Source organism: Plectropomus leopardus, chromosome 18 (assembly GCF_008729295.1).
Source record: "Plectropomus leopardus isolate mb chromosome 18, YSFRI_Pleo_2.0, whole genome shotgun sequence".
NCBI lineage: Eukaryota > Metazoa > Chordata > Actinopteri > Perciformes > Serranidae > Plectropomus > Plectropomus leopardus.
In genome coordinates, this window is record NC_056480.1 from 29,055,240 (window position 1) to 29,081,111 (window position 25,872).

Consider the following 25,872-nt stretch of genomic DNA (forward strand, 5'->3'; position numbering starts at 1 on the left):
TTAAAATGAAAAAATAAAACAAAATCAAAAAATAATGTATTGTTTTGTTAATTGTTTATGAAACGAATATCAGAAAACAAATTGTTTGTTTTTTTGTACTTTGGATTTTATGCTCAAATCAAAAATAGGAAATGAAAAAAATGGGCCATAGGCTAAACTTGATTTGATATCTAATTTGTCTGATTTGCCGTGACCCAGAAGTTGCTCCTATGAGCTAGACGCTACCACACAGTTCCTCTCTGCCTCACTCCTTGCTGATGAGACAAGGCAACAACAACAACGGACACAGACAGCATGTGGTGTCACAGTAGGCCGCTGTGTCTAACCTGAGAAGTTTGGGTTTGCGTTGGCTTTATTTTAGTTGCTACTGCCGCTAACTGAAAGAGCATCTCCTCAGCTGCTGCCTGATCTCCTCCCAGCTGAGTAGTCTCATATGTGGGAGTGAGGCAGAAAGAGCATGGGCTGCAGTACAGTCCTCCATGAAATAATACTAAAGTAGCATGGAAAACAGCAATATGGAGCACTGAATTTGATCAAATAATGTAATAATGTCATTATGGATCCCACTACTTTTTCCCTGATTTAATTTTCCATTTTTGGATTTCAAATTGAAAATTATGAAATTATGACACACCGATTTTGTAAGGCCTAATGCTGCTGAGAACTGTCTTACAAACTGATGTGATCTGAGTGTAAGCAGTGTTTTTAAGGACAGTTACAACACACAGACAGAAACACATGCATGTACAAAAGCACAGACGAGTTCAGACAGATTAGTGCATATTTAAAAGTGCAGAGACACATGTGATGAAGACCATATGGTGCGTGCGCCGGGCAGGCAGGCGGGCAGAAAGAGGGGTATTGAGATTTAGGGTCTGGCGTGGCCTAAGCCACTTGGGCCTAACAGGATTAGGGGGCTGGGTTACTACAGGGCATGCTGCTGGTGGACACAGAAGCTAGGTTTCCATTTGGGACACAGAGGCACACTCAGCCTTTATACACACTTTAAAACATGTCTGACTTCCAGGGGTTGCTACCAGGGTGGGAAATCAGCAGCTGCCAAACACGGGTTGATGTTGGCTGTGTTGGGTACATTTATCCATCCTGCAGTGCCAGAAACAACCACATTGGTTGGTTCATTTTATACATTTGGTGGCACAGGGGACTTAATGCTGGAAAAAAGCATTAAAGGGTCTTAGCTGCAGGTGGATACTGGGGATGGATCTTGAAACAAGATCCCCTCTATAACGTCACTGCAGCTCACACACACTGGATCAGATCTAATCCAATGTTGTGCCAGTGAATAAATTAATCTGATGATTTCCACTATTTAAAAATATAGTGATAACAGACACTCCTTTCTCCAGAAAATACATAGTCATGTTTTCAGACCAATATGTCATTTTGACCATAGAAACAAACAAACAGTAAACCTGAACTGTTAAAGGAATAGTTCTGTTTTTGGTTTCTTGCTGAGAGTTGGATGAAAATGTTGACATAGTAACTTTCATATATTTTGCTAAATTTAAAGGTACATCCAAGCAGCAGTTAGCTTAGCATAGGTTACAGACTGGGAACAGTCTCTATGGGCTCATGAACCTCATTAAAGACAACAATGACTATTGTAGCAAACAGCAGCACAGGTGGAACTCTTCATGAGCTCTTTTTTTCCACAGCAGCAGTTTGTAACTCGCGGGGTGTATAAATGATCTGTTGATCAGTTCAGCTCTGGTCAGATCAGCTCAATGGACGAGAGGTGCAGCTGCTGCAAAAAACAAACTTTCAGACCCAGCAGAATGAACAGTTAAGTTTCACTTTCACTGTGCCTGATGTTCTGCTGCTCTGTCTGTGCCCAGAGTTCGCTATGCATTGCAGAACTGAAAGGTATATATATTTCTATAGTGCTCCTAATGAACGGTCCAGCTCCAAAACTAGAAAATCCATGTGTGGCAGTAGATAGTTTAATTATGGCCGAACAGTATAAGTAAGCCAGATTGAAGAAATAAGAATTACGTGTTAATTAATGCGCTTGAAGGCTGAATTCCACTGGGTCCGTCAACGTGTTACAGCCACAGCACGGCCAGGGCACGGCCACGGCATGCTGATGATTCCACCATCTCAGAAGCATCCCAGACAAGGCTCGCAGAGAAGTCTGTTTTTTGCTGGGGGTGGACAGCAGTCCCATCCAGCCACAGAGTAGATCGTACCAGGCAGGAAGTCAAGCAGCGATGCCTCCGGTCAATTTTCAAAATCAAATGCATTGCACGGACTCAGGATCATGTTTTACTTAACTAATGTTACATCCACCGTATCTGCTCCTTCTCCCTCCAGCAGCCCTCTGGATTCTGTCCAGTGCATCTAAGTATTGTTATAAATACATAAATCAAAGTGGGACCCAAGGTGCTTTTATTTTGAAGGACCTGGCTCGTCTCAGGATTTGAGTGTTGATGTTTTTGCTGTGGACTTGAAGCTTCAGGTCAACAGGTGGATGTTAGCATTAGCAGACAGTGAAACAGATACCGTAGCTCCTTTAACTGTGAGGATTCATTCACTGTGAGCGGCAACAAACTATCAGCTCTCCAGTTCAGAGATTATCAATATTTGCAAGTTGCACTGATGCTCCGTGGTCGCAAAATTTGACTAAATCACTGCGATGGAAGCTCCGCAAATACAAACACACACCTCACCTGCTCACACTACCATCACTACCACTCATTAAGTTCACTGTAAGCTGGAAACAAACTAACAGCTCTGGAGCTCTGCAAAAGCCCTGCTCTGTGTGTGAGCTGCAGGGGAGAGTGAGAGAACCAAAAAGCTGGAGGCTTATAAAAACAATGAATAATTTATACTTGATTTTTGCGATAGTCATTTTATATATTGCATTTGGAAAAAGCTGCGATACAATTTTCGATATATCACCCAGTTCTACGTCCAAGTGAATGTTTGAGCCAAATCTAAAAAAAAAAAAAATGACTTCAAGGTGTTGTTGAGATACTGCATTCACAAGAATGGGATGGACGGACAACCTGAAAACATAATGCCTCCATCGTCAACTATCACCATTTCAAGTAAACATGCTAAATTTATATCTAGAAATAGTGTGATTAATAATTAAAAATTAACTATTCTCATATTTCCTACAAACAACTTAACTGAAAAAATGTTACAAAATAAATCACGGCAACTAATGATTGTTTTGAAAGAGACATCACCCCAATCCTGGTGTGTATACACAAGCACACACTCAAACACACACACACACACACACAAACACACACACACACACACACACACACGCACTCTGTATACTCTGTAACACAATGCGGTGTCTGAGAAGAGCTTATTGTGTCTAATGGAGTGACTGAATCTCATCTTGTTAAAGAGAGTGCCGATTGTTCAGGAACTGGACACAAACGCACACACGCGCACACACACACACACACACACACACACACACACCACAGACTGCATGAGGTGGGTGAAGGGTACTCACGTTTAAGGAAGCGGTTACGGACCCATTTATTCTGTTTGCGGGCATAACGCCTCGTAGCAATCTTCAAAGCTTCTATACCTACGAAGAGTTTAAAATAGCTCATTATAGGAGGAGATTCTTCTGGTTGATCAGTCAACCACTGCAACGACCACTGAGTCCATCTGTATGACTTTGATCAAGTATCTCTCTGACCTTTGTCTCGGAGTGTGTCTCTCTCCTGCTGGGTGCAGCTTTCACGAGTGGTCAGGTAGTCATGGAACTCCTTGAAACCAATCGACTGGAAAATCCCATGTTGATAGTTCTGACTGGAGTGGAGAGGAGAGGAGAGGAGAGGAGAGGAGAGGAGAGGCGAGGAGAGGAGAGGAGAGGAGAGGCGAGGAAACTTAATCCATCTATAAAAAAAACTTTCTGTCTCCTACTTGACATTTGTAGACACCCGGTGGTGACTCATTTCACCTCCTCCTCTATCTCTCCTTCCCTCCCTGGACAAAGACTATCACTGTGAGCAGATGTGAGGCCTTTCGGGGGAGAAAGTGACAAGAATGACATTAAAAAAAGTGAATGGCACTGGCAGAGCGACCCTAGGGTGCAGGGACTCAGTAGCCTGACTGGAGTGACATTAGGCCTGGGCAGCAGCCCACTGGTTACCTCTTCAGACAGTCCAGACACAATGTTTCCATCAATGTCAAACTGCATCATCCCAGTCTGAGCACTGCTGCGTTTTGTGGCCGGCCGTACTTTTACAGATTACAGTAATAGCTCCATCTTTGGTATGCGTGTTTGGTCCAATGCCGTGGAGCTTTTGCTGAATTGGGAGTGATTGCTAAAATAGTATAGGTCAGCTGTGGCGGCATTTTTGTTTTTACATTTTTTTTCCCTTCATAACAGTAGAGTTGATGGACGAAAAATCATGTCTGGTCTCAAGTTGGGTCGATTTCCAGTTTTGCCAGTCTGGACCAGTGTACAAACTAACCCTATGCAAAACGGCCGAAGCGGCATTTGTCATTATGTCACATTCCTTTACATACTGCATCTCCAACGTCCACGTAGCATTAATTTTTGAGGACACGCACAGGTCGTTGCACCAAACCAACACAGGGGACACATGGCAGCCATCATGAGTATGCGTACACATAGTTGACAGCAAGTTCATCTCCACACACCACTCAAGTTACCCTTACAGTTTGCATCCATGTCTGTGAAAACATGAAGTCTTCACACACATCTTCCTGCTGGCAGCTCAGAAGATCTCTACAGTCAGCACTGTTTACAGATTAGCGTCACTAGCTCAGTATCTGACCAAAAGTCTCTTCTTCTATGAAGGGTTTCCCCACACATTTTTTTATTTGTGGCAGGCTACCACAAATAATAAAAATGAACTATTTATTAGAAGCGCTTTTGGAATAAATATACATTTGGTTAAAAATTACATTAAGGTGTTATTAAGATATCACACTTATAAGAATGAGACGTATGGATTCAGACCACCTGAAAACATAAGCCTCTGTGCCTGCGTTAGCCTTGGCCAGAGCTTTTATGTTTTTATTAAAACAACACAAGACTGGTGAAAAGTTATTGATGATGAACCACACTAATGTTTCAATAATTTACTCACAACACCTCTTTGTTTTTAGCCTGTAGCCTCTGCTGCTGTGTCTGCTAGCACTTCCTGTTTGCACTGTACAGACTACAGACAACTGCTGCATTACTTTAATACTGAGGCCAAAATCTGAAGCGTCTCTCTCTATGATTTTCAAACAGATTTATGAATGGCGATCAAAAAATAAGGATAACGCAGTGCTGTTTGTGTATGTTCAGAGCGCAATATCTGGTCACATCCATGTTGACATCCCTAATAAACACTAACAGTACAACTGCACTGCAATTTGGGAGCTTTCTGCCACCATCTTAAGGCCTGATTTACAAAAAAGACACAGTTTAAAATTATAATGCAACTACAATTCTTCAGAGGATATTCCAGAACTCACTGTTGCACAATCATCTGTTCAGTTTATCATCATTCTTAGCTGTTAGGGATGCACTTTCTACATGTGACCTGTATTCTGATAATGTCTAATAAGCTCATCACACTGACTGCAGTTCGTATTCATCGACTTTGATGTACATGCTTACTTTTATCTAATCGTTTGTTTAGAGTTTTTATTTCGTGTACTTTTCACCCGTAATTCATTGTTTTGGGGTTTTTTTTGCTGTCAATGTTGTCTCTTTGTCGAGCACTTTAATTTGCCATTTAACACACTGTATAACAAACATTATCACAAAATAATTACTACTTTTGGCCAGTAACATGCATTTGTAACAGAAACAGGGGAAGGAAATAACAAAAATAAATCTGGCTAGACAGGCAGAGACAGAAATTTGAGAATAGCTACAGAGCACAGGAAATGTAGAGTCAATGGAGGGAGAAAGAGAAAGACGGAGGGAGGGAGGGAGGTAGAGATATGACCTTGATGTCTGGCCACAGCAGCCAGCCGGGGATGGAGACATGAGGGTAAAGGACAGACAGACAGAGGAGGGGAGGGAGAGCAGAGTGCTTGGGTGATCAGATTGCTGAGAGGGCAATAGTGGCAGGGATGAAGAGAGGAGGAGGAGGAGCAGGAGGTTGCTGCTGGTGCATGAGGTGGGATGGGGTGATGAAAAAAGGAAGAGACGAAAGAAGAATTGGCAGCTTCCTGGGCAGCGTTCCACCAATGCATCAAGTCCTTACAGCCACACCCCATCACACACACACAGTATCAATATCTGCTGCCAACACACACACACACACACACACACACACACACACACACACACACACACACACACACACACAGACACACACACACACACACAGCATTGTTCACTCAGCGGATCTGTTGGAGCCTAAAGTGACGCCCACACACGCGTTTATACAGAGTTTTATATATATCTATATCAGAACATTGTTGGGCTGGTTTTACTGTAAGTTTAATCCTCTGGTTTTAATCATCTAGCAGCTATATTCATGTGTCGTGGTAACCCAGAGACACTGCCACACAACACTAATGAAATATAATGACAATTTAAAAAGTATTATTCTGATTAAATAAATCAAAGCAGGACCCATGGTGCTTTTATTTTGAAAGACCAGGCTCGTCTCAGGCTGAAGTGTCTATGTTTTTGCTGTGGACTTGAAGCTCCCAGTCAACAGTTGGACAATTAAACAGATACCGCAGCGCCTTTAACTGTAAGGATTCATTCACTGTGAGAGCTGTCGGAGAGCGCAACGGAGCCCAAACGTTGGTGGCTTATAAAAACGACGTGACAATTTATAATCAATGTTCTCGATATAGTCATTTCAAATATCACAAGTGGAACAAGCTGTGATACATCAAGTATATTCAATATATCGCCCGCCCCTAATCTTGCTCATATTAAGATTATCTTTAAATAGCATCTTTAAGAGACAACATGACACTGTGAGTAATATGCTCCAGCAGAATGTCCATTCAGTGTGAGGCCCTGAGAGTCAGAACAATCACCACACTCCCCTGTTAGCGCTCATGTCCTATGGAGGCCGCTTATCTCTGCAATTATTAATAATCACTGGACATCCTGAAGAACTATCAGTCCAATCTGAGCTCCACTCACAGCACTGTGGGCCAGATCTAAATTGGTCTGTAGGCCTTTGGGAAACAGAGTGACCTGTCAGACTGGGAAGGCGAAATTAATAACTGGATAGCTGCTTGACCGAGTTCAGTTCACTGCTGTTGCTCTGGTTCCATAGAAGAGAGAAAGACATGTCTGGATCCAGACTCAGTGACCTGATTTTACACATCACAGCGTGTTTGCAGGTTTTGGGAGTAATATTGCATTAAATTAAAAATCCCTTTATGTCTCCAGAGAGAGCTGCACAACTACTGATGATAAATCAATTTTTCTGTCAATTTCTGTCATTTTTCTGTGAAATCATACAACGCCTGTGAAATGAGATCTGTCTGCTCCTTCAAGCTGCACACTACAATTTGTCCCTTTTTGCATCGGCCTGTAGACTACCAGCTTAAAAAATAAAAACAACCATCCGCTTCTCTGACAAAACTTTTGTGCATCTGAGTTGCACTGTAGATGAAATAGGCTCTAGATTTTAAAAACAAAGACAATATCACTGATTCTGCTGCATGAATTTGGACCCTTTTTTTAATGCCTCTGCTGTGGCAATACCTGTGGCCTGGAAGCGTTACGTTTTAAGGTTGTTGGTCCATAGATCTGTCCATTCCTCACATGACCTATTGCTATGACCCGCCCGTGAAAGCCAGGAGCCAATCACATTTCAGGCAGTGACACAATGCACTCATACATCCTCCTTGTAGACCTCCATAGAAAAGCATCAGAAATGCTGATTTTACTGGTTTTTTTTTTGTTTTTTTTAATTTATGCACATTAAAAAATGGTATAACACTGTGCATCGGGTTAATTTAAACACTGATACGAGGTATCCTGAGTGGCTAGAGAATGGAGTGCATACAAGGATGGTATGACAATATTGTGTTAAAGGACACACGTCAAGTGTACATAACCTCACACATAGTGTATAACGTCACCTTGCAGCAAACATTGCTAGGTAACATTAGCTTAAGTTAGCCACTATCTGCTAAAGTTATGGCCAATTTCAGCTTGGTAACATCAGCTCATCATGTCATCTGTTCAACTTAGTCTCAGTATTTTTGTTCTTAGACAGTGGGACATCAGTGTTAACTGTAGCAAAAGGTTGTAATTAAAGCTCATCCAACTGAAAACCATTAACGTTAGCTTAGCTGCAACAAAGAAAGCAAAGGCTGGCTAACGCTAACACCACGCCATAGTGAGGACCCTTTTGGTGGCTTCTGTGTGAAAAAAGGAACTTCTGTCCCCAAAAGTTCTATAAAGCATCTTTGGATATGTCTTAGACACTAACAGCCGCCATTGTGAATTTAGGCAGCGCCAATTGTTTGTTTGCATGAGCTAAAGGGGCGGGCTTAACATTAGGTCAATTAACCAAGTACATTTTGGTGATCAAAGGCCAGGGTCACTGTGATCTTGCATCCATCTCATTCTTGTGAATGCAGTATCTAAAGAAGACCTTGAGCAATTTAAAGGAAAAAAAACTGGCACAAACTTGGACTAAACAATAAACTAGTTAGAATTTGGTTGTCAGTTGTCATTGTCAGTACGCTGTGACCACCTGTGAACCACATTTGACCACAACTCAAGAATTCATGCGCTATGACAAAACACAAATATCTAATAGGATAAAATGTCCAAAAGGTCAGAGGTCAAATTCATTGTGACATCATAATGTTTTCTGGCCATTATTCAGCATCTCATCTCAGGAACATAAGGGAGCACAGTTGCTTAGACACTGAGTTGGTGATGCTAATCTGTAAACTGATTGTGGAGATCTTCTGTGCTACGGGGGGGGGGGGATGTGTGAAGCGTCATGTTTTTACAAACATGGATGTAAACTCTGAGAGAAACCTGACTGGTACACTGAGGCATAAAACCATGAGGCGATAAGTGTAGTTTTAAACTGTCTATCATAAGCCGACTAAGTTATAGAAGTCTGTGCTAAAATGATGCAGTTCTCTTTCAATAAAATACCTTCAGAATCACATATATGTAAGCCCTGCATCATGTGACCCTTCATTAGACAAGATTCCCCTTATTGCAAAAATAGAACAACTGGTAAACAAGATCCTGTCAGTCCTTTTTTTTGCTTTAAGTAAGACAATTTTGGACAGCACTTAGAGATATTCAGAACAGGAGGAGGTTGACTGTGTTCCTTCTGCAGCTGGTTCTGCTAACCTGTCATCCTGCACTTTCTGCTGATTGTAGCGGACATGGAAGTCTCTGAGCTCCTCTATGAGTCCGGCAGACAGCATCTTATCTACACGAGCATCCAAGCGCTTGTCCAGAGCTGGAGAGGAAGAAATATAACACAGACACACATAAAGACGTTTTTCATACTGTGCTGAAGCTCTCATTGCTTTTCTTTAGTTGTTTTGAAAAACAGCATAACTCTTACCATCCATATCAGCATGCAGCCAAAAGATGCAGGGGTCTGGGTATCTCAGCGGCCCCCCCAGCTCATCGCCTCCCTCTTGCCCCCTTTGCTCCTCCAACCAGCGGCTGTGGGAGACGCCTGTCTCCTCATGGATCTGAAGACTCCTGTGGATAAAAAAACATACAAGCAGAGATGTAGAGGTTAAATAAAACCCTTCTCCACTGTGCAGACACAACCAAACAAAGTAGATTCTGATATTGCATGATAGTACTCTATGAGTTTACATGCTAGTCCCTGTATGTCTGGCCGCAGTGGGTAAACTGAGATTAGATGAGTTAAACAATCACTCATCCATTAAATCCAGTGGAAATGAAAATCACAACCCCCTGTCTGAAGCACAGATTTAGTCTAGTTGAGAGCAGCAATTTAAATGATTAACACACCAGCAACAATGAATTCTACAGAATTTTGAAAGAGAAGAGATAAAACAAGTAGAAATATGAATCAAGATAAAACAAGTTACGTGTATGAAATCACCCCTTTTCTCACACAGTTAATATTCAGTCAGGGCCAAACAATCTTTGAGATGCTGAGATTTAAATCCAAACCAGCCACACCACGCTGCACTCTAAGGTTATGAGGAAAAGGTGATTCCTGTCGTCTCCTGTCAGCGAGAAGAACAGGGTAACCTAACCTGCTCACACACAACACCAGAGTGCACTGACTGCTACTTATCAAGCTGTGTGTATGTGTGTGTGTGTGTGTGTGTGTGTGTGCGCACATGTTTGTGTGCGCACATGTTTGTGTGTGCATGCATGTATGTGTGTGTGTGTGTGTGTGTGTGTGTGTGTGTGTGTGTGTCTCTGTAAACAGACACTCGTCAGTGTAGAGTGGGTGGAGGCCATATAATGTGACTGTCCGCCTGAGACAGAGCGAAAGCCCTTTAGGACCTTGGACAAAACGTGAAAACTCAGCAGCGACTCAGACAAGTTAGCATGAGACACAACACGAAACAGCACACACCACATTATGGTATGGTGGAAGAATCATTTTGCCCATAGATTGTGGAAAGTGATACTAAAGTTATCATCACCCTGGTTCCCTGGTTTGTAGGATTTTTCCATTGGATTGGATCTTTGCAGAAGATAAGCTCTGTGGCAAACAAACGTTTATGATACGTTTTGTTCAGCAAGATAATCTTGACAAATGAACACTTGATGATTTCTGATTTGCAGAAGTAGAAACTAACATTAGGCTATAAACAAACTACACTATTGTAACATGACTTCACATCCCCACAACACGGATGTAGGACATTGGTCTTGTGGAGGTCTGGTGGAGTGCCCTTCTAGTTATGGATTATTTATGGCTAATGATAGCTAAAAATGGATATATGTGATTATTTTATTTAGCATTTTTAATATATCAATCCCTTTTGAAGACATTACCAGTTACATCACCTGGCTATCTTGCGTTTGTCATTGGGGTGCAACATGGCAGCCATTTTGGGGTCCACCTCCACTAGTCGTTTATGTAACTCAGCTCCTCCCAGTTTCTCCAGCTCCAACTTCCTGTTTGGAGGCCCATCTCCTCCATTCCCTGGCTCCTCGTTCTCTTGCTGTGAGACACATTTCATTTGTCATGTTAGAGTTTGCCACAGCTGCTTTCAAATACTCCTCTAAAACTCTTGTTTTCATATGCTTGAGATATGAACATGTCCTGTTAGTAAAGTTCTTGAAGTTAGCCAGAACATGCAAGACACAAGGAAATCAGAAAAATAGAGAACCCCAGGAATGAGTCCAAAAACCCGGAAATGAGTGAGCATTTCTGCAATTCTGGTTCCCTTGTCTTGAATTCAAAGGGTTTTTTGAATGGGTTTTGGTTATAAAAAAGGTCTGTGGTTTAACACATGGTGAAGAAATTTTGTGTTGTTCTATGACATAAAATACGGCAGTAAAAATCCCACTGTGAACTTTGAAGTGTTTTGTCTTAAAAACGGCAGTTGCTAACAAGTGGCTAAATGCGACTACAAAATGTCATCACATCAAGCTGCGCCGAACACTTTACAGCTTCGTAGTCGTTGTAGTGTAACCGTAGTGTATTTTGTTTTAGCCTAACATTAGCTTTTTCAATTCATTTGCATTTAAGCTTCAAAAACCCAAAAAGTTGTGCTCATTTGTGAAGATTATCTTGCTGAACAAAATGTGTAAGTATCTAAATGTATGTTTGCCACAGAGCTTATTTTCTGCAATGATCCAAAATCCAATGGAAAAATCCCATAGGCTTTTTGATGAGGGAACCAGGGCGAAATTAGCTTCTGGGCTTGCCTAAAGAAAAATGTCATTCCTGGGGCACTCTGTGTTTGCTTTTACATCCAAAAATGTGGATGAAGAGACATAAGAAACAAGCACATAGAGAGACACAGAGAATGAAGCTAGGTGTATTTGTGTCTTGCACTTACCCCTGTATCCAGCAGCACTCTCCACAGCAGGGACTCAATGTAATAGTTCGTTCCTCCTACAACCACTGGCAGTTTGTTTCTGTTGTGCATGTCATCTATGTTGGGGGCTGTTAAGGAGGAAACTGATTTATGCAAGTTTTATGTAAATGGCACCAAGGGTGGTTTCACATGTTGCTAATTTTGATAGTTTTTACATAAATGCACAGTTTAACACATTCTGAAATTATCTGTTGAGCCCATGTGATGGCATTCACACCTTAACAGCACAGACCTTTGACACAGCTGACCTCTCTGTTTTGTTGGTAAAAAACAAAGCGTATAAGTCAATGTTATATATTCTAGCTTTTTGTATAAAATGGTGTCCTACAAGGGTCCATACTGGGTACTATTTTGTTTACAATTTATAGCAATAATTTGTGTTGCAATTTTGTAAATACAAAATTATATTTTCATGCATCAGACACTATTTTGTATAGTTCTGCCTCATCTTTAGTAAGTGTTATTGAGGAGCTGCAGTCTGCTTTTAATGTGGGTTAGAAGAATCTCTGTGACTTGAGACATGTACTCAATTCTGACAAAACCAAAATAATGTGCTTTTCAAGGTCAAAGCAGACAGCTGAGGATATACATCAGATTGTTACTTTAAGTAATGAGGTGGCCAAACAAGTCTCAACTAAGAAATCCCTGGGTTTTTTTTTTTAAAGAAAATCTGTCTATTAAACATCACATTGATCGTCTTCCAAAAAAGCTCAATTGTTTGGGTTTCTATTACAGGAACAATGCTGTTTCTCTTTTGGTGCAAAGAAAAAAATTGGTTCATTTTGGTGGCATTTTATACATGCATGCAAATTCATCTTGCTATAAAATGCTAGATTCAGTGCACCATGCTGCGCTGTGATTTCTCTCTGATTTAGGTTTCCACACACATCATTGCAGTTATGTGAGAAAGTGGGTTTGTCTTCTCTTTACAACATAAATTGGAACACTGTAACATTTTTCTTTATACTGCCATTTTACATGAACTGCCTCCTAATTTATGTTCTCCACTGAAAACTGAAAACTGTCAGTAACTGTCATTAAAAACTTCTGTATGTCATTCCTCAAACTTGCATTTTTTGGGGGGGAATGATTTTAAAGTTTTAACTCCCACCGCTTGTTGTCAGCGACGAAGTCACCTAACCCTTAGTATTACACACACTCATATCACTCTGCACACAAAATGCACTATTCAAAATCAAGCTTTAAAAAATATTATACATTAATATGCTTTTCAACTTTCATTGACTTATTTTTCTGACCAACATCAGCCCCAATCATAAATATCAAATATTTATCAATGTACAGAATTTTAACCCTTTAAATGCTTTTTTTGCGTGTTTATCATGATGGCACTATGTTTTTAGATGAGCAAAAAGAAACACAAAAAATGAATTATTTTCAATATACCAAATGCTCAGTATATTAATATTGGTTTTTTTTATTATCACAGCCTGGGATATGTCAATGATCAGCAGCAACTGATTTTTATAAATTGTTACTTTTTTGTGAAGTGTGAAATAGTCACACTAATAATGCTGTGCACACAAAATTTGCTTTTCAAAATCAAGCTCTAAATTTTTTTTTTTACATTATTTTGATTTTCTTCTTTCATTGAGTTATTTTTTAACCAATATAATTTCTAAACATAAATATCAAATATATATACATATATATAAGGTTAACACTTTAAATCCCATTTTTTCCCTTAATGCCAGTATTTTTTTTAGATGAAAATCTAATGATTGATTATTGATTATTTTTTTGATGATCACAGCCCAGGATATGTCAACAATTTGCAGCATTGACTGTGACAGTGCACCTAGTGGAAATAGCATGTGTTTTCTCCATATGCCAAATAAGGTGAAAAAAAAGAAGAAAAAAACCTAAACTTTATCCCTCATGTCACAGACATGAGGGAACACAAATACATCTCTTTTACTCAAACTTTCTTGTGTCAAAATAAAAGACCCCTGACAATATTTCTGTTGACAGAATCCCTTAAGTCATTTTACTGTGAAATATATGCAGGACCATGTTTTTGACGAGGAGATGCTTGCACAGCTTCATAAAGGAGTGGAGCATTTGATCATTGTGATAATACAGAGCTCATAGCAGCAGGCAGCTCTGCAGCAGCAATGCAGCAACCATACCGCCAATGTGAACACCACGAGCATACAAGACGCAGCAGTTTGGCGAGGCTGCCGTCATGCACTGCTCACGCATGGAGTGTGTCCCAGGTGTCAGACTGTGTCTTTTAAATAAATGTTTAAGACACTGTCCTAAATTGCGAAAACAAAGCAGAGAGTATGGATAAAGACAAGGGGGTAAAAAAATCAATTTATACAGCTAAACTCTTTTTTTGTTTTGTTTTGTTCTTTCCTATAAACCATCTCAAAATAAACCTAATTTATCTCCACAAGAAGGGTTTTGACCCTAACTTTGAGATTAGAATATCTCTTGCCTGACTTTTTGAAAATGCTTTTCATTTGGGGGTTGGAAGAGGATCCAAACTGTCGCTTCTATGAAACTGAAATAGAAGACATATTGCATCTTTTTTGGTTTTGTCCACGTGGTGATGTTTTGGATGACCCTGTAAAAATGGCTAGCTACTGTTAACAATGTGCCCTCAAACAATAATACTTCAGGGCACCCGGTGGCTCAGTGGATGGAGCGCGTGCACCATGTATGGAGGCTGTGTCCTCGCCGCAGCAGCCGCAGGTTCGATTCCAGCCTTTGCCCTTTGCTGCATGGCATGGAATAAAGGCATAAAAAGCCCCCAAAACAATCTTTAAAATAAAAAAAACAATAATATTTAGTGAATTAAGAAATGGAGGTCCAAGTATTTTAAAATACAGTTATTTTATTGGCGAGAGATTTATTTTTAAACTGAAAAGAAATGAACGTTTGACATTCCCTAGTTTTCTCTTTTTTGAAACATTATTTTAGGTTAGAGGGCATTGTCGCAAAAGACAGGGAAGAATAAATAACTAGGAAAGAAAACGCAATACATTCAGGCCACGTTTAGAAGACTGATGATCAGGATGACTATGTTTTTGTTTGTTTAGTTCTTTAGTAATAGTGACTTATTCTGTCTTGTATTTGTTGTTTTTCTTTTACTCGTCTTCCGGCATCTGTTTGTGACATGTTGATGGTTTGTGATGTGTTGGTAATATGGTGCATCTTGTGTGTATTGTTTTGTTATAAATGTCATTCAAATATATCTTTAGTTTTTGAATTGTTGGTTGGATAAAACACGCAATTTGGCGATGTCAACCTTGTAACAGGGAAATTTTGATGCCCACTTTTCATAATTTTCAAAAATTTTAAAGACCAAATGGATTGATTGCTTATTAATAATTAAAACAATCATAGTTGCTCAACTCTGTCCCTTTATCACAATTTCAATATGAAGGCACTCACCCCCTAAACCATCACATAAATATCAATATTGGAAATGAAAAAGACCTCGCTGCTAACACCGACAGCGCCTGCCCGCCCGCTTGCCACATCTCATCTCCCCGACTGGCTCCCTGTTCTGTCGCATCCGCTCTCATCCTGCATCTTTCCTCCTCTCAGCTTCTCCCTCGCCCTCCTCCTCTACTCAGGGATAATCAAATAACCCCGCGAACAAGATAAAGGCTCATCAGCCGTTGCCACTCACCCTCTCTCTCATTTTCTTTCTCACACACACACACCCACACCCACACACACACACACACACACACACACACACACACACACACACCAGAGAAGGCTGCAGCAGTGTGTTTGCAGAGACAAGGAGCAGGGGATGAGGAAGAGAGCAAAGATGATCGCTGACAAGCAGCGAATAAATGAGGGAGGGAAACAGACAGAGGGCTGGAGGACTGATCATAAAGGAGAAACAGAGGTGTGTGTGTGTGTGTGTGTGTGTGTGTGTGTGTGTGTGTGTGTCTGTGTAGACAGAGAGTTTATGTGAGTGGCATCTTGAGTGAAGGATTGAGAGCTGATGATGCGCCATTAGGTCCTGCGTCTCTGAACTTCTCAAGCTTGTCAACCCTCTCCAACTATCGCACCCCCCCATCCTCTTCCTCCCTCCATTGTCTTTCTGCGGCTCTACAGTTTAAAATCCTCCACATGGCTTCTATTCCCTCTAATTTGTATTCATCTCTTTCCATTTTTCCCTCTTCCCACCAGCGAGCTCGCGCTGCACTGAGCCTATTCTTGGAGCTAACTCAGCCCCTCGCCGCACTGGTGAGTGAGTGTGTGTGTGCATGCCTTCCTGATCTATTAATACCGTCTCTAGTTATCGCCTCCTCTCTCCACATCTGTGTGATGGCCGGTGTCTGCGGGAGGGTGTGACTGCACAGAGAGAGAGTGTGTGTGCAGACGCATAGCCTCCTCTATAAATATCGTCTCTAGTGAACTCTGTCTTCTCATTTTCAGTGCAACATCTGCAGCGAGACATGTTGACAAAACGAGGACATGGCAGATGTTCTTACACATGTACCCACACACACACGCACACATACACACACACCTGCAGACCAATTAGTAAAAGTCAAATTGAATGAACCTGCAGTTAATGATCTGAATGAGAGAGGGTGTGACTGAGGTGATGGCAGCGTGTGGAGAGGCGTTACGGAAAATATTGTTCCTGTGCTTTTACTTGTTTCCAGGAAAGGATATCAGAGCCAGGGCTTTGTTCCTGAAGTCCACCACTGTGTAGCTGCTAACCAGCGGGTCCACAAAGCTGATCATGTGATGTTTGCACTGGGCGCACTCCTCAGCTGTCACCTTATTGGTGATGATGTCGAGGCCCTGGTACACCTGACGGCGAAGCAAAAGAGGCACAAAAACATGAAAACTGTGAATAAAAATATTCAAAAGTAACAGCTTATAACACGTTACAGGAGAAGAGTCTTTGCAAAAATGACATGAGGCCAGGGACCAGTTGCAGGACATTTCTAAGATTTCAGGACATTTCTAGAATAAAGCATTTCTAGGATTTTAGGAAGTTCCCAGGTTGTAAGGACATTTCTAGTATTTTAGGACATTTCTCGGATTATAGGGCATGTCTAGGAATTTAGGACATTTCTCCGATTTTAGGACGTTTGGAGGAATTTAGGAATTTTCAAGGATTTTGATAAATTTCTTCGATTTTAGAACATTAGCTAGGATCTCTGTCAGGGAGGGCTGGGGATCCTCCACTGGCACTTTTTTTTGGGATAAACAAGCTCTCTTCTGATGCTCTTTTATATATACTTTTATATATACTTAAAGTTCAAAAACAATTCCCAGTGTTAATCACTGTTTTTTTACTGTGAATTAGAAAACGGTTTGGGGTGCCATGCAGCAGCAGATCAGGGGCCAGATTTGGCCCACGGATTGTAAGTTGAGTATCACTTGTCTAAGTTGATACTCCTAAGACTGGAAGTTTAATTGAAGTTCATTGTCCTAGAAAGCATGAATCTCTGCACAACACTGAAAAACTGTGTTCATAAAACAAATCAAGCAGGAGATTGAAATATATGATAGCGGTTGTGTGTGTGTGTGTGTGTGTGTGTAACAGTGTCAGAATATGGGCATAGGTTGCTATAGAGGAAAGAATGAGGAGAACTGTATGTCGTCCATGTGAAATGGCTCTGACCATTCCTGCAAATTATAAAACACACCTCCTCTGTCCATTTTTATCATATCCCAGCAAGTGGGCTCCCTCATGGAATTTGACAGCTGGGTGTCATACAGTAGTCCGTCATGATTTTTATTCTCAGACACACACTGAGTCAGTGTGTTTTAAACAGATGTCTCGAGATACAGAAGACTTTATAACTTGTCTTTGTGAAGGCCTTTTTCTGCCCTTTAATCAAAGTCTCGCTTCTGGTGATACAGATACACAATGGTCAACTGATGGGTTCAAACTATGGCAAAATATTAATATCTCCCCTCATTAATGTAAACACACCTCTACAACCTCTGCATAGCATCTGTGTGTAGTCTACCATCAGCCATTCAAAGAAGGAGTACGCGGCTCGGAAAGAGGTGAATCAGCCTCAAGTTGCCAGGAAAACTTTATGAAACTCCTTTGAGTGAAAAAGCTCCGCTGGGATTCTGCCTTGAATGGTGCAAACTGAAAAGATTTGTGAAGCGCTCTATTGTTCAAGAATTCAGAGGAGGAAAATACAGCCTTTGATCATGCGCAGTCAGCCAGTTATTGGGACTGAAACATGGTCCTAAATGAACACACAAGAATTAGTTTTACAGCATGAATGAACGGATGGATGAAGTCACTTGACTTAAACTCATGAGCTTATTTTGTTCTGCGAAAATGATGAAAACTTCCAAGACAGACAATTTATTGTGGGGAGTTTTGATTTTTTGTTTTTCATAATCTGAGTGATTTCAGGTCCGCTGAGACGACATGGAATAGAAAAGACGAAAGATGAGGGTTAGAGGGTTTATAATTTGAAAGCACGGCTACATGCATCCTGAGTGTGTCACAGGTGTGATAATAATGAACAAAATCCTTCCCCAATCAGAGACTGTCCAGTTATCAACAGTAACTAGGAATGGCGGCCTGTTAAGCCCTGGATTTCTCCACTTGAGGAACTCTGCGTGGAGCTGTGGTCAAAGAGAAAAGGTTAATCAACTTGCACTTATATTTCTTTCTAGGCCACCAATTCACACACACATCCACACACTGGTGGCCGAGGCTGCCACACAAGCGGCCATCGTCACTTACTCATCAATTTGGGGCAATTTGGGGTTCAAGATCTTCCCCAAATATACTTTAACACGCAGACTTGCAGAGGTAGGTGGACAACTTGCTCTACCTCCTGAAAGAGTTATGAGTGTTTAGCCTTTAAAGTAAGCTGCAGTTGCTGCATGTCTGTTTAACTAGCTAACTAGAGTGTTACCTCTGAGACCAAGAGTTAGCACAACAAAAATGCTACATTAGCCCCATTGTTGACAAGCATATCCACTGTGTTTCCTCATTGTGTACAAGTCAGTCCTGGATGCTACCATGGTGAGTGTAGTCCAGCTTTAGCAGCTCTGTCCTGGTCTATATTGGATGTGTTTATGTTTAGGCTCCACATGAAATCCGAGAAAAGATCACATTTGCAAAACAAGGTTAGTCCTCAAACAAAAAGCTTTTTCTCTTGTAACTAACCTTAAGGGTTAAGGCATACTGTTAAAATATAAAGTATGTGAACTAAGCAGCCAAACATTTTTCTTATCATATGATATATATTCTGACTTTAGGGGCCAGTGTCCACATAACATTTTTCTCTCCGTTTTCCTTAACCTTCAAATTGCACAAATTGAAATTTTCAATATAAAATATGCCTAATGGAAACACGTCAATTTAAAAAAAATCCCATTTATAGCAAAAAAGTTTTTATGCTTGAGGTGGTATTTCAGGCAATTTGAAAATTTCACAAAACTGCGACTTTTTTGGCTTTTCTACATTGCATGATGCTATGGCTATGTGCTTGTCAGTAGGAACTGGCTCCCTCATGATGCAGCAGGAGCTACAAGAGCTGTTATTGCATCACATAACTATGTAAAGTTGAGCGGATCATCTGGAAGTTTTGAATCCACAATTCCTCTGTGAAACCGTGGACTATCAGCTCCCAGATATCCCTCATACGTGGCCGCTCCCACGTATAAGGGGCTCGCCTTTACATTATCACTTGCATAACGTGATCTTGGCTTGGAAATAATGACGACTAGTGCGGTGGCTGCAATAGAAATAAAGCTGCTGATGCTTTGAAGATCCATCACCATGGTTTCTGGGATGTTATCACCATAGGAGAAGTCGCAGAACATCACTCAGTGGAAACGCAGTCATCTCACAATCATGTTTTGTCGACGTTTCAAAAATATTGCTAAGGTTTTGTACAAGTCTGTACTGGAAACTTCCCTAGTGTCTTTTTTTTCAGTTGTTCCCAATTAGGATCCAGCCACCCAGAGAAAAAGCGCCAGCTACTTGGCTTTATTTGATAGGACAGTTTAAGCATGAAAGGGGGAAAGAGAGGCTAAGCTTAAGAGGACCACAAGTGTGTCTGAGCAGACCGAAGTGACATTTGATAGTAAGTTTATATAACGTACTTGTTGCTTTATGTGCTGCTGCTGACCAGCTAATTAGCTTGCTATCCAGCTCCACCTTTTGTTACCAAGCATCTGTCAGTAGTCTCTCTCTTATTTCAGTTAAGGCAACAACATTACAGACTGTTTAACCCAAAAACATGCAAGGGATGATCAATACAGCTGTACAGGTTATTGATCAAATCCTTGTTGACAGTTTTTGTGTGTGTGTGTGTTTGTGTGTGTGTGTGTGTGTATGTGTATGTGTGTGGGTTGCGTGTGCTTCACCAAATGTCCCTTAGCACCATGGTGCGCCAAAAGTGGGGAGCAGGGCAGGGCAGAACAACCCAGCCGGATAAATTATTCACGGCTTCTCTGCACGACACCACTGTCAGCCGAGGGAGGGATGGATGCATGGATGGATGGAGAGATGAAGGAGATGGGGAGCACATGAAGGTTTGGAAAGAAAAAGCGCATGGGAGAGGATGAAAGAGTAAAGACGTGAACAGACAGAAGAGGAGACAGAAGAGCGCTGTGTACTTGTTACAGAGAACAGGATGCTCCCTGACAATCTTTGAACAAATTATCCACCACTACCACCCCTCCTTTACCATCATCTCTCTCTCTCTCTCTCTCTCTCTCACACACACACACACACACACACACACATACAGTCTTGCACAGATTGTCCAGTGAACACAGAATGACAGGTAGCAGAAGGATGGCAGAATGATGGAGGAAGAAAGAAAATGCTCTAAGATAAAGGCTGGTATTGTGTGTGGGTGCGTGTGTGACATACAGAGAGACACTTGGTGTGTTTAGTGTCATGTGTGTCTCATTACGAGCCTCAGATTAATACAATTCCTTACATGATGAAAAGACAAAATGTCTTTAAAACACACACACACACACACACACACACACACACACACTTTGTTTCTCTCTTTTTTTGTCTACTCATCTATCTTGGATTTAATGCTCAGAATTAATGCCAACAGGGCAAAACCCATCTGCTGAAGAAGATCATGTGATATGAGTGCCCAGGTAGCCAAAACCACCTGACCCAGCATCAGCCTGAACTCGGCACGCCTGAAGAAATAATTTGACTCGGGTGAGACTCAGGATGAATGACGCCCCGGCTGTTGGCTCTGCCATCACTGGGCCGTTATCAAAAATGACACGGCCCAGCACTGGCCCAAACTCGGCATGCTTGAAGAAATTAGTCGGGCCGTGTCCGGTTGCTGGACTCAGGAAGAATGACACCCCTGGAATCAGGCCAAATAAACTGGCCAGATTCTGGCTGCCCTAACTGCCATCAATGGGTTGTTATCAAAAATTACCTAGCCCAGCATTGGCCCAAAGTCAGCACACCAGGAGAGGTGAGTCTGGTCTCCACGTCTTTTTGCAGGACTCAGGTGACATCCGGGATAAATGACAACCCAGAATCAGGCCAAATAAACTGTCCCAATTCTGGCTGTCAACTCTGCCATCACTTTGCTATTATCAAAAATGACACTGCCCAGCACTGGCTCAAACTCGGCATGCCAGAAGAAATAAGTCAGGCCACGTCTGGTTGCCGCACTCAGCTGACAATGACGCCCCAGAATCGGGCTGAATAAACTGGCCTGACTCTGGCTGCTGACACAGCCATCACTGGATGAGAACAGCCACTCAATGCACTTTTTCCCCTCTCCTGCTTTTGTCTCCACCCTTTCCTTTACATTATGGCTAACAGGGCCAAAATCTCCCAAAACTGTTTCACCCCAGCAGTAGTGAAGTTTCTTCTCATCCATCGGTCCTCCTCCTCTTCCCAATCCCCCCCATTCCTACCTGCCACTGAGAGAACGTAGTTAACCCTTATGTAATCACTCCTCAATGTAAATTTTACACGTTCTCGTGCAAAAGTGTTGCAAAAAACAGATTGTGATTTTAATTTTGCCTAAACGAGAATGAGGAGACCCGAGAGTAAGAGCAGGCAGAGGGGGAGCAGAGTGTAAATCAGAAAAATGAAAAGAGCCACTTGAGTGGAAGATATGAGGAGAAAAATGCTTTGAGGGGGAGCTGCAAATGAGCGGGAAAATGAGGAAGAAATGAAGACCTCCAGTCGAAGAGCTGGAAATGAGCTACAAATTGCAGCAATGTCTGAGCTCTGCCTCATAAAGGAATCAAAGATAAAAATCAACATCACTAATTGTGTTTACAAGTGTCCTCTGGAGGAAACTGTCACAATAAAAGGAGGAGACTGAATGAGTAACTGTTGAGTATTGTTTTGAATCAACATTTCAAATGATGCAAAAGTGAGATTTTTGTATTTGGGTTGAAGGGAAGATTTAAAATACTGTGATTTAGGGATAAAGAGATGACAAACAGTGGAGGGAGAGCTGATCGGTGCTGAGTTGTTCTTTGGTTTCAGTTAAAGCTGCTCATGATTCACACCCTCTGAGGACCAAACACGAAAAGTTCTCAAAGGAGACTTTCAGAACAATTTTAGCACTGTATCCTTTTATGTAGAGGAACAGAGTTTAACATTTAGGAAGATTTAGTGGAATCTAGCAGATTGCAACCATCTGAAATTTCCCCTGGTTAGAATTCCTTCAGTGTTCATTGATCAGGAGCTTTTTTTAGCAGGAGCTGCGTTCTCTTCCTCTCCACAACAAACAGATCAGGTGATTTAAACTTGTAAAAACACGGGATAAAGCAGTTTGAGGTTAAATAAAGTGAGGTGTTTTTCATGCTGCTTGTTGCGAAAGGGATGCTAAATTTGGTGGCCAACACAAAAACGCGAATGGCCCTATCTAGGGCCAGTGGTTGGTTTGTCCAAACCAGCATAAGTTAACATATCCATGAAGTAATTTTTCACCAGTTCCAATCCAAATTAAAGATATCTAGAATTTATTTCTCACTAGTCAAATTGTTAATTCTTGATATCAACATGTTATTTCTTACTAGTAGAAATGTCCTATGCAGATATGTGTAACTTAATTATAACTATTAAAACTTTATCATCGACTTCTATTCAAAATAAATAACAGACATCTATATCTCAGTTTTTTAGCGTTGTAATTCAAAGTCAATTTATCCGTAAGGTAATTTTAACTTGTTGCAATTCTAAGCAATGATACTCATTCATCATTATCCATGCCCACCTATCCTTTTTCAGGCTGATATCAGGGCAGAGACGGGTGTCCCCTGCACAGGTCGCTACACTAACACAGGACTGACACACAGAGACAGACAAATTCATATTTATTGGCAATTTAGAGCCACCTAACCTAACCTAACCTGCATGTCTTTGGACAGAGGGAGGAAGCTGGAAAACCAGGAGAAAACTCACACTGACACGTGGAGAACATGCAAACTCCACAGAGAGGGGCCCCGGTAGGCCTGGGCAATAAACCGAAAATGTATCGATACCGAAATTTACGACGATAACCGACGTCATTTTGCCCATGTCGTTATATTCGGTGTTTAAAAAAAAAAGAAAATGAAAGTTGGTTTTGGTTATGTGTAGGTAGGCTATGTTCTCATGTCCCTTTAAGATGCTGTACTCCGTCAGAGATGTGACTCCACCCCACCCAGGCTGTAACAAACAGGGAAAGAGAGGTGAGGAGATGGAGGACGGTTTGAAAGTTGTAGCGGCTGCTGCGGCGGCTGAAGTAGACGAAGTTGATGTGGTCGAGGGAGAAGGTGAGCAGCTTGTTCCAAAAAGAAATGCTTCATCAATCGTTTGGCAGTATTTTGGGTTCAGCAAGGACGATGTCGACCAAAAAAATGTGAACTGTAAACTGTGCCAAAATAATGTGGCGACAAGTGACAGTAACACATCCAACCTCTTCCACCACCTGCAGTACAACCATGTGATTCAATTCGAAGAAATAAAAAAAGCTCAAAGCGAGAAGCGATCAGGACCAGCAACAAGTGCTTCCACCACCAGGCAGCAGCCTATAACCAAAGCATTTGCTAGTACTCAACAATATGAGCGAACATCAAAAAGATGGATCGAAATCACCAATGCTATAGGCTACCATATAGCAAACGACATGGCTCCCATTGCTACAGTGGAGCGCAAGGGGTTCATACACCTCATGAAAACCATCGACGAGATACAGCCTGCCATCGCGAAAATATTTTTCGAAAACAGTGATTCCCAGGATGTACAGAACAGAGAGAGAAAGGGTCGCTGCTGAGTTGAGATATATTAAGCACTTTGCAGCCACATCCGATCTCTGGTCCAGTCGCACCATGGAGCCCTATATCAGTCTGACAGTGCATTACATCGACGACAAATGGAAATTGTGCACCAGAGTGCTCGAGACGGCATATTTTCCATCTGATCACACAGGAGAGATGGTCGGACAGAGCTTAAGAACGATGCTGTCTGCATGGGACATCAGGGAAGAGGACCTCGTCGCCATAACAACTGACAATGGCACCAATATTGTGAAAGCTGCCGAGCTCAACGGATGGACGCGTGTGCAATGTTTCGGACACCGGCTGCACCTGGCAATTGGTAAGTGAGCAGATCTTAATGGGGATATCTTTTGGTGCTGACCTGCTGTTACACTGTGTGTTTTTGTGTGTTCAATTGTATAATGTAGGACATATTATAATATTAAATTCTGTCTTTTTGCCACATAATAGAGCTACAGCAGTAACGTTTTAGCTATAGAATTACAGTTAAATGGGTACAGCTATTTTTCCTTCTCTTAATGTGTGTGTGTGTGTGTGTGTGTGTGTGTGTGTGTGTGTGTGTGTGCGTGCATGCTTGCTCTTCAGAAAACGCCCTGACAAATCAAGCCCCTGTGGAACGGGCAATGAAGGTCTGCAAAAAGATCGTCAGTGCCTTTTCTTACAGTTGGAAAAAGAAGAAGACATTACAGAAGGTACAACAAGAGATAAACCTGCCAACTCACAAGCTCAAAACAGCATGTCCAACCAGATGGGGATCCATGCAGATGATGACAGCAAGGATCCTGGAGCAGAAGAATGCCATCACACAGGTAGGCTATGATCCTTGGTACTCTATTTTATTGTGTGTCTTTTAGTGGCTGGGCTCATGTAATGATTTTAGACTTTATTGTAATTGCTCTGATCTGTCATTTAAGATGAAAAGCGCAATATAAATAAAATAAATAATAATAATAATCATTATCATTATTATTATTACAGGTCCTGGCTGATGACAAGGCATCAAGGCATCTTGTTCCAAAATGGTCAGACCTGGATGTCTTGGAGGCTGTAAACAAAGCTCTCGCTCCATTGGTGGAGTTCACCGACGCCCTGTCGGGTGAAGAGTATGTCAAGTCTCATCTGTGAAGCCTGTCCTACACATTCTCCATTCACAAGTGCTGGCTGAGGAAGAAGATGATGTGGCGCTGACCAAAGCCATCAAATCTCACATCCTTGTGTACCTTGATGAGAAGTTCTCAGATCCCCCCCACTGTAGAGCTTTTGGACACAGCCAGTTTTGTTGACCCAAGATTCAAAGCAGCATACATTTCTGCATACTGTGTCACCGCCATTCAAGAGAAAGTGAAAACAGAGATGAAGTCAGCAGCTGCAGTCCACACAGGAAGTACCGCAGAGAGCACCGAGCCTCAGCCTTCTACATCATCAGAAGCAAAAAAGCCAAAGAGATCACTGGGAAGCTTTTTCAAAGGAAGTGAGGCTACCCTTCAACTGCACCCATTGTGTCATCTGAGCAAGCAGTAGAAGCAGAGCTGAGCAGCTACTTAGTGTCTCCTGTGCAGGATAGTGAGAGAAATCCACTAGACTGGTGGAGGGAGCATCAGG

General features: G+C 41.6%; 1 protein-coding gene across 2 annotated transcripts in view; it reads right to left on the reverse strand.

Moving 5' to 3' along the window:
• trit1 (tRNA isopentenyltransferase 1) overlaps window positions 1-25,872 on the reverse strand; it is a 55,732-nt gene that overhangs the window by 14,453 nt on the left and 15,407 nt on the right. Inside the window, exons 2-8 of one of the 2 annotated variants that reach the window (XM_042507106.1) lie at window positions 16,681-16,821; window positions 11,974-12,072; window positions 10,973-11,130; window positions 9,534-9,676; window positions 9,314-9,425; window positions 3,686-3,798; window positions 3,494-3,571 (exon numbers count right to left, since the gene is read on the reverse strand). In XM_042507106.1, the coding sequence (XP_042363040.1) occupies window positions 3,494-3,571; window positions 3,686-3,798; window positions 9,314-9,425; window positions 9,534-9,676; window positions 10,973-11,130; window positions 11,974-12,072; window positions 16,681-16,821 (844 nt within the window). Of the gene's footprint in view, window positions 1-3,493; window positions 3,572-3,685; window positions 3,799-5,648; window positions 6,120-9,313; window positions 9,426-9,533; window positions 9,677-10,972; window positions 11,131-11,973; window positions 12,073-16,680; window positions 16,822-25,872 lie in introns of those variants that run through there. The other variant, XM_042507105.1, reaches the window with a different exon arrangement.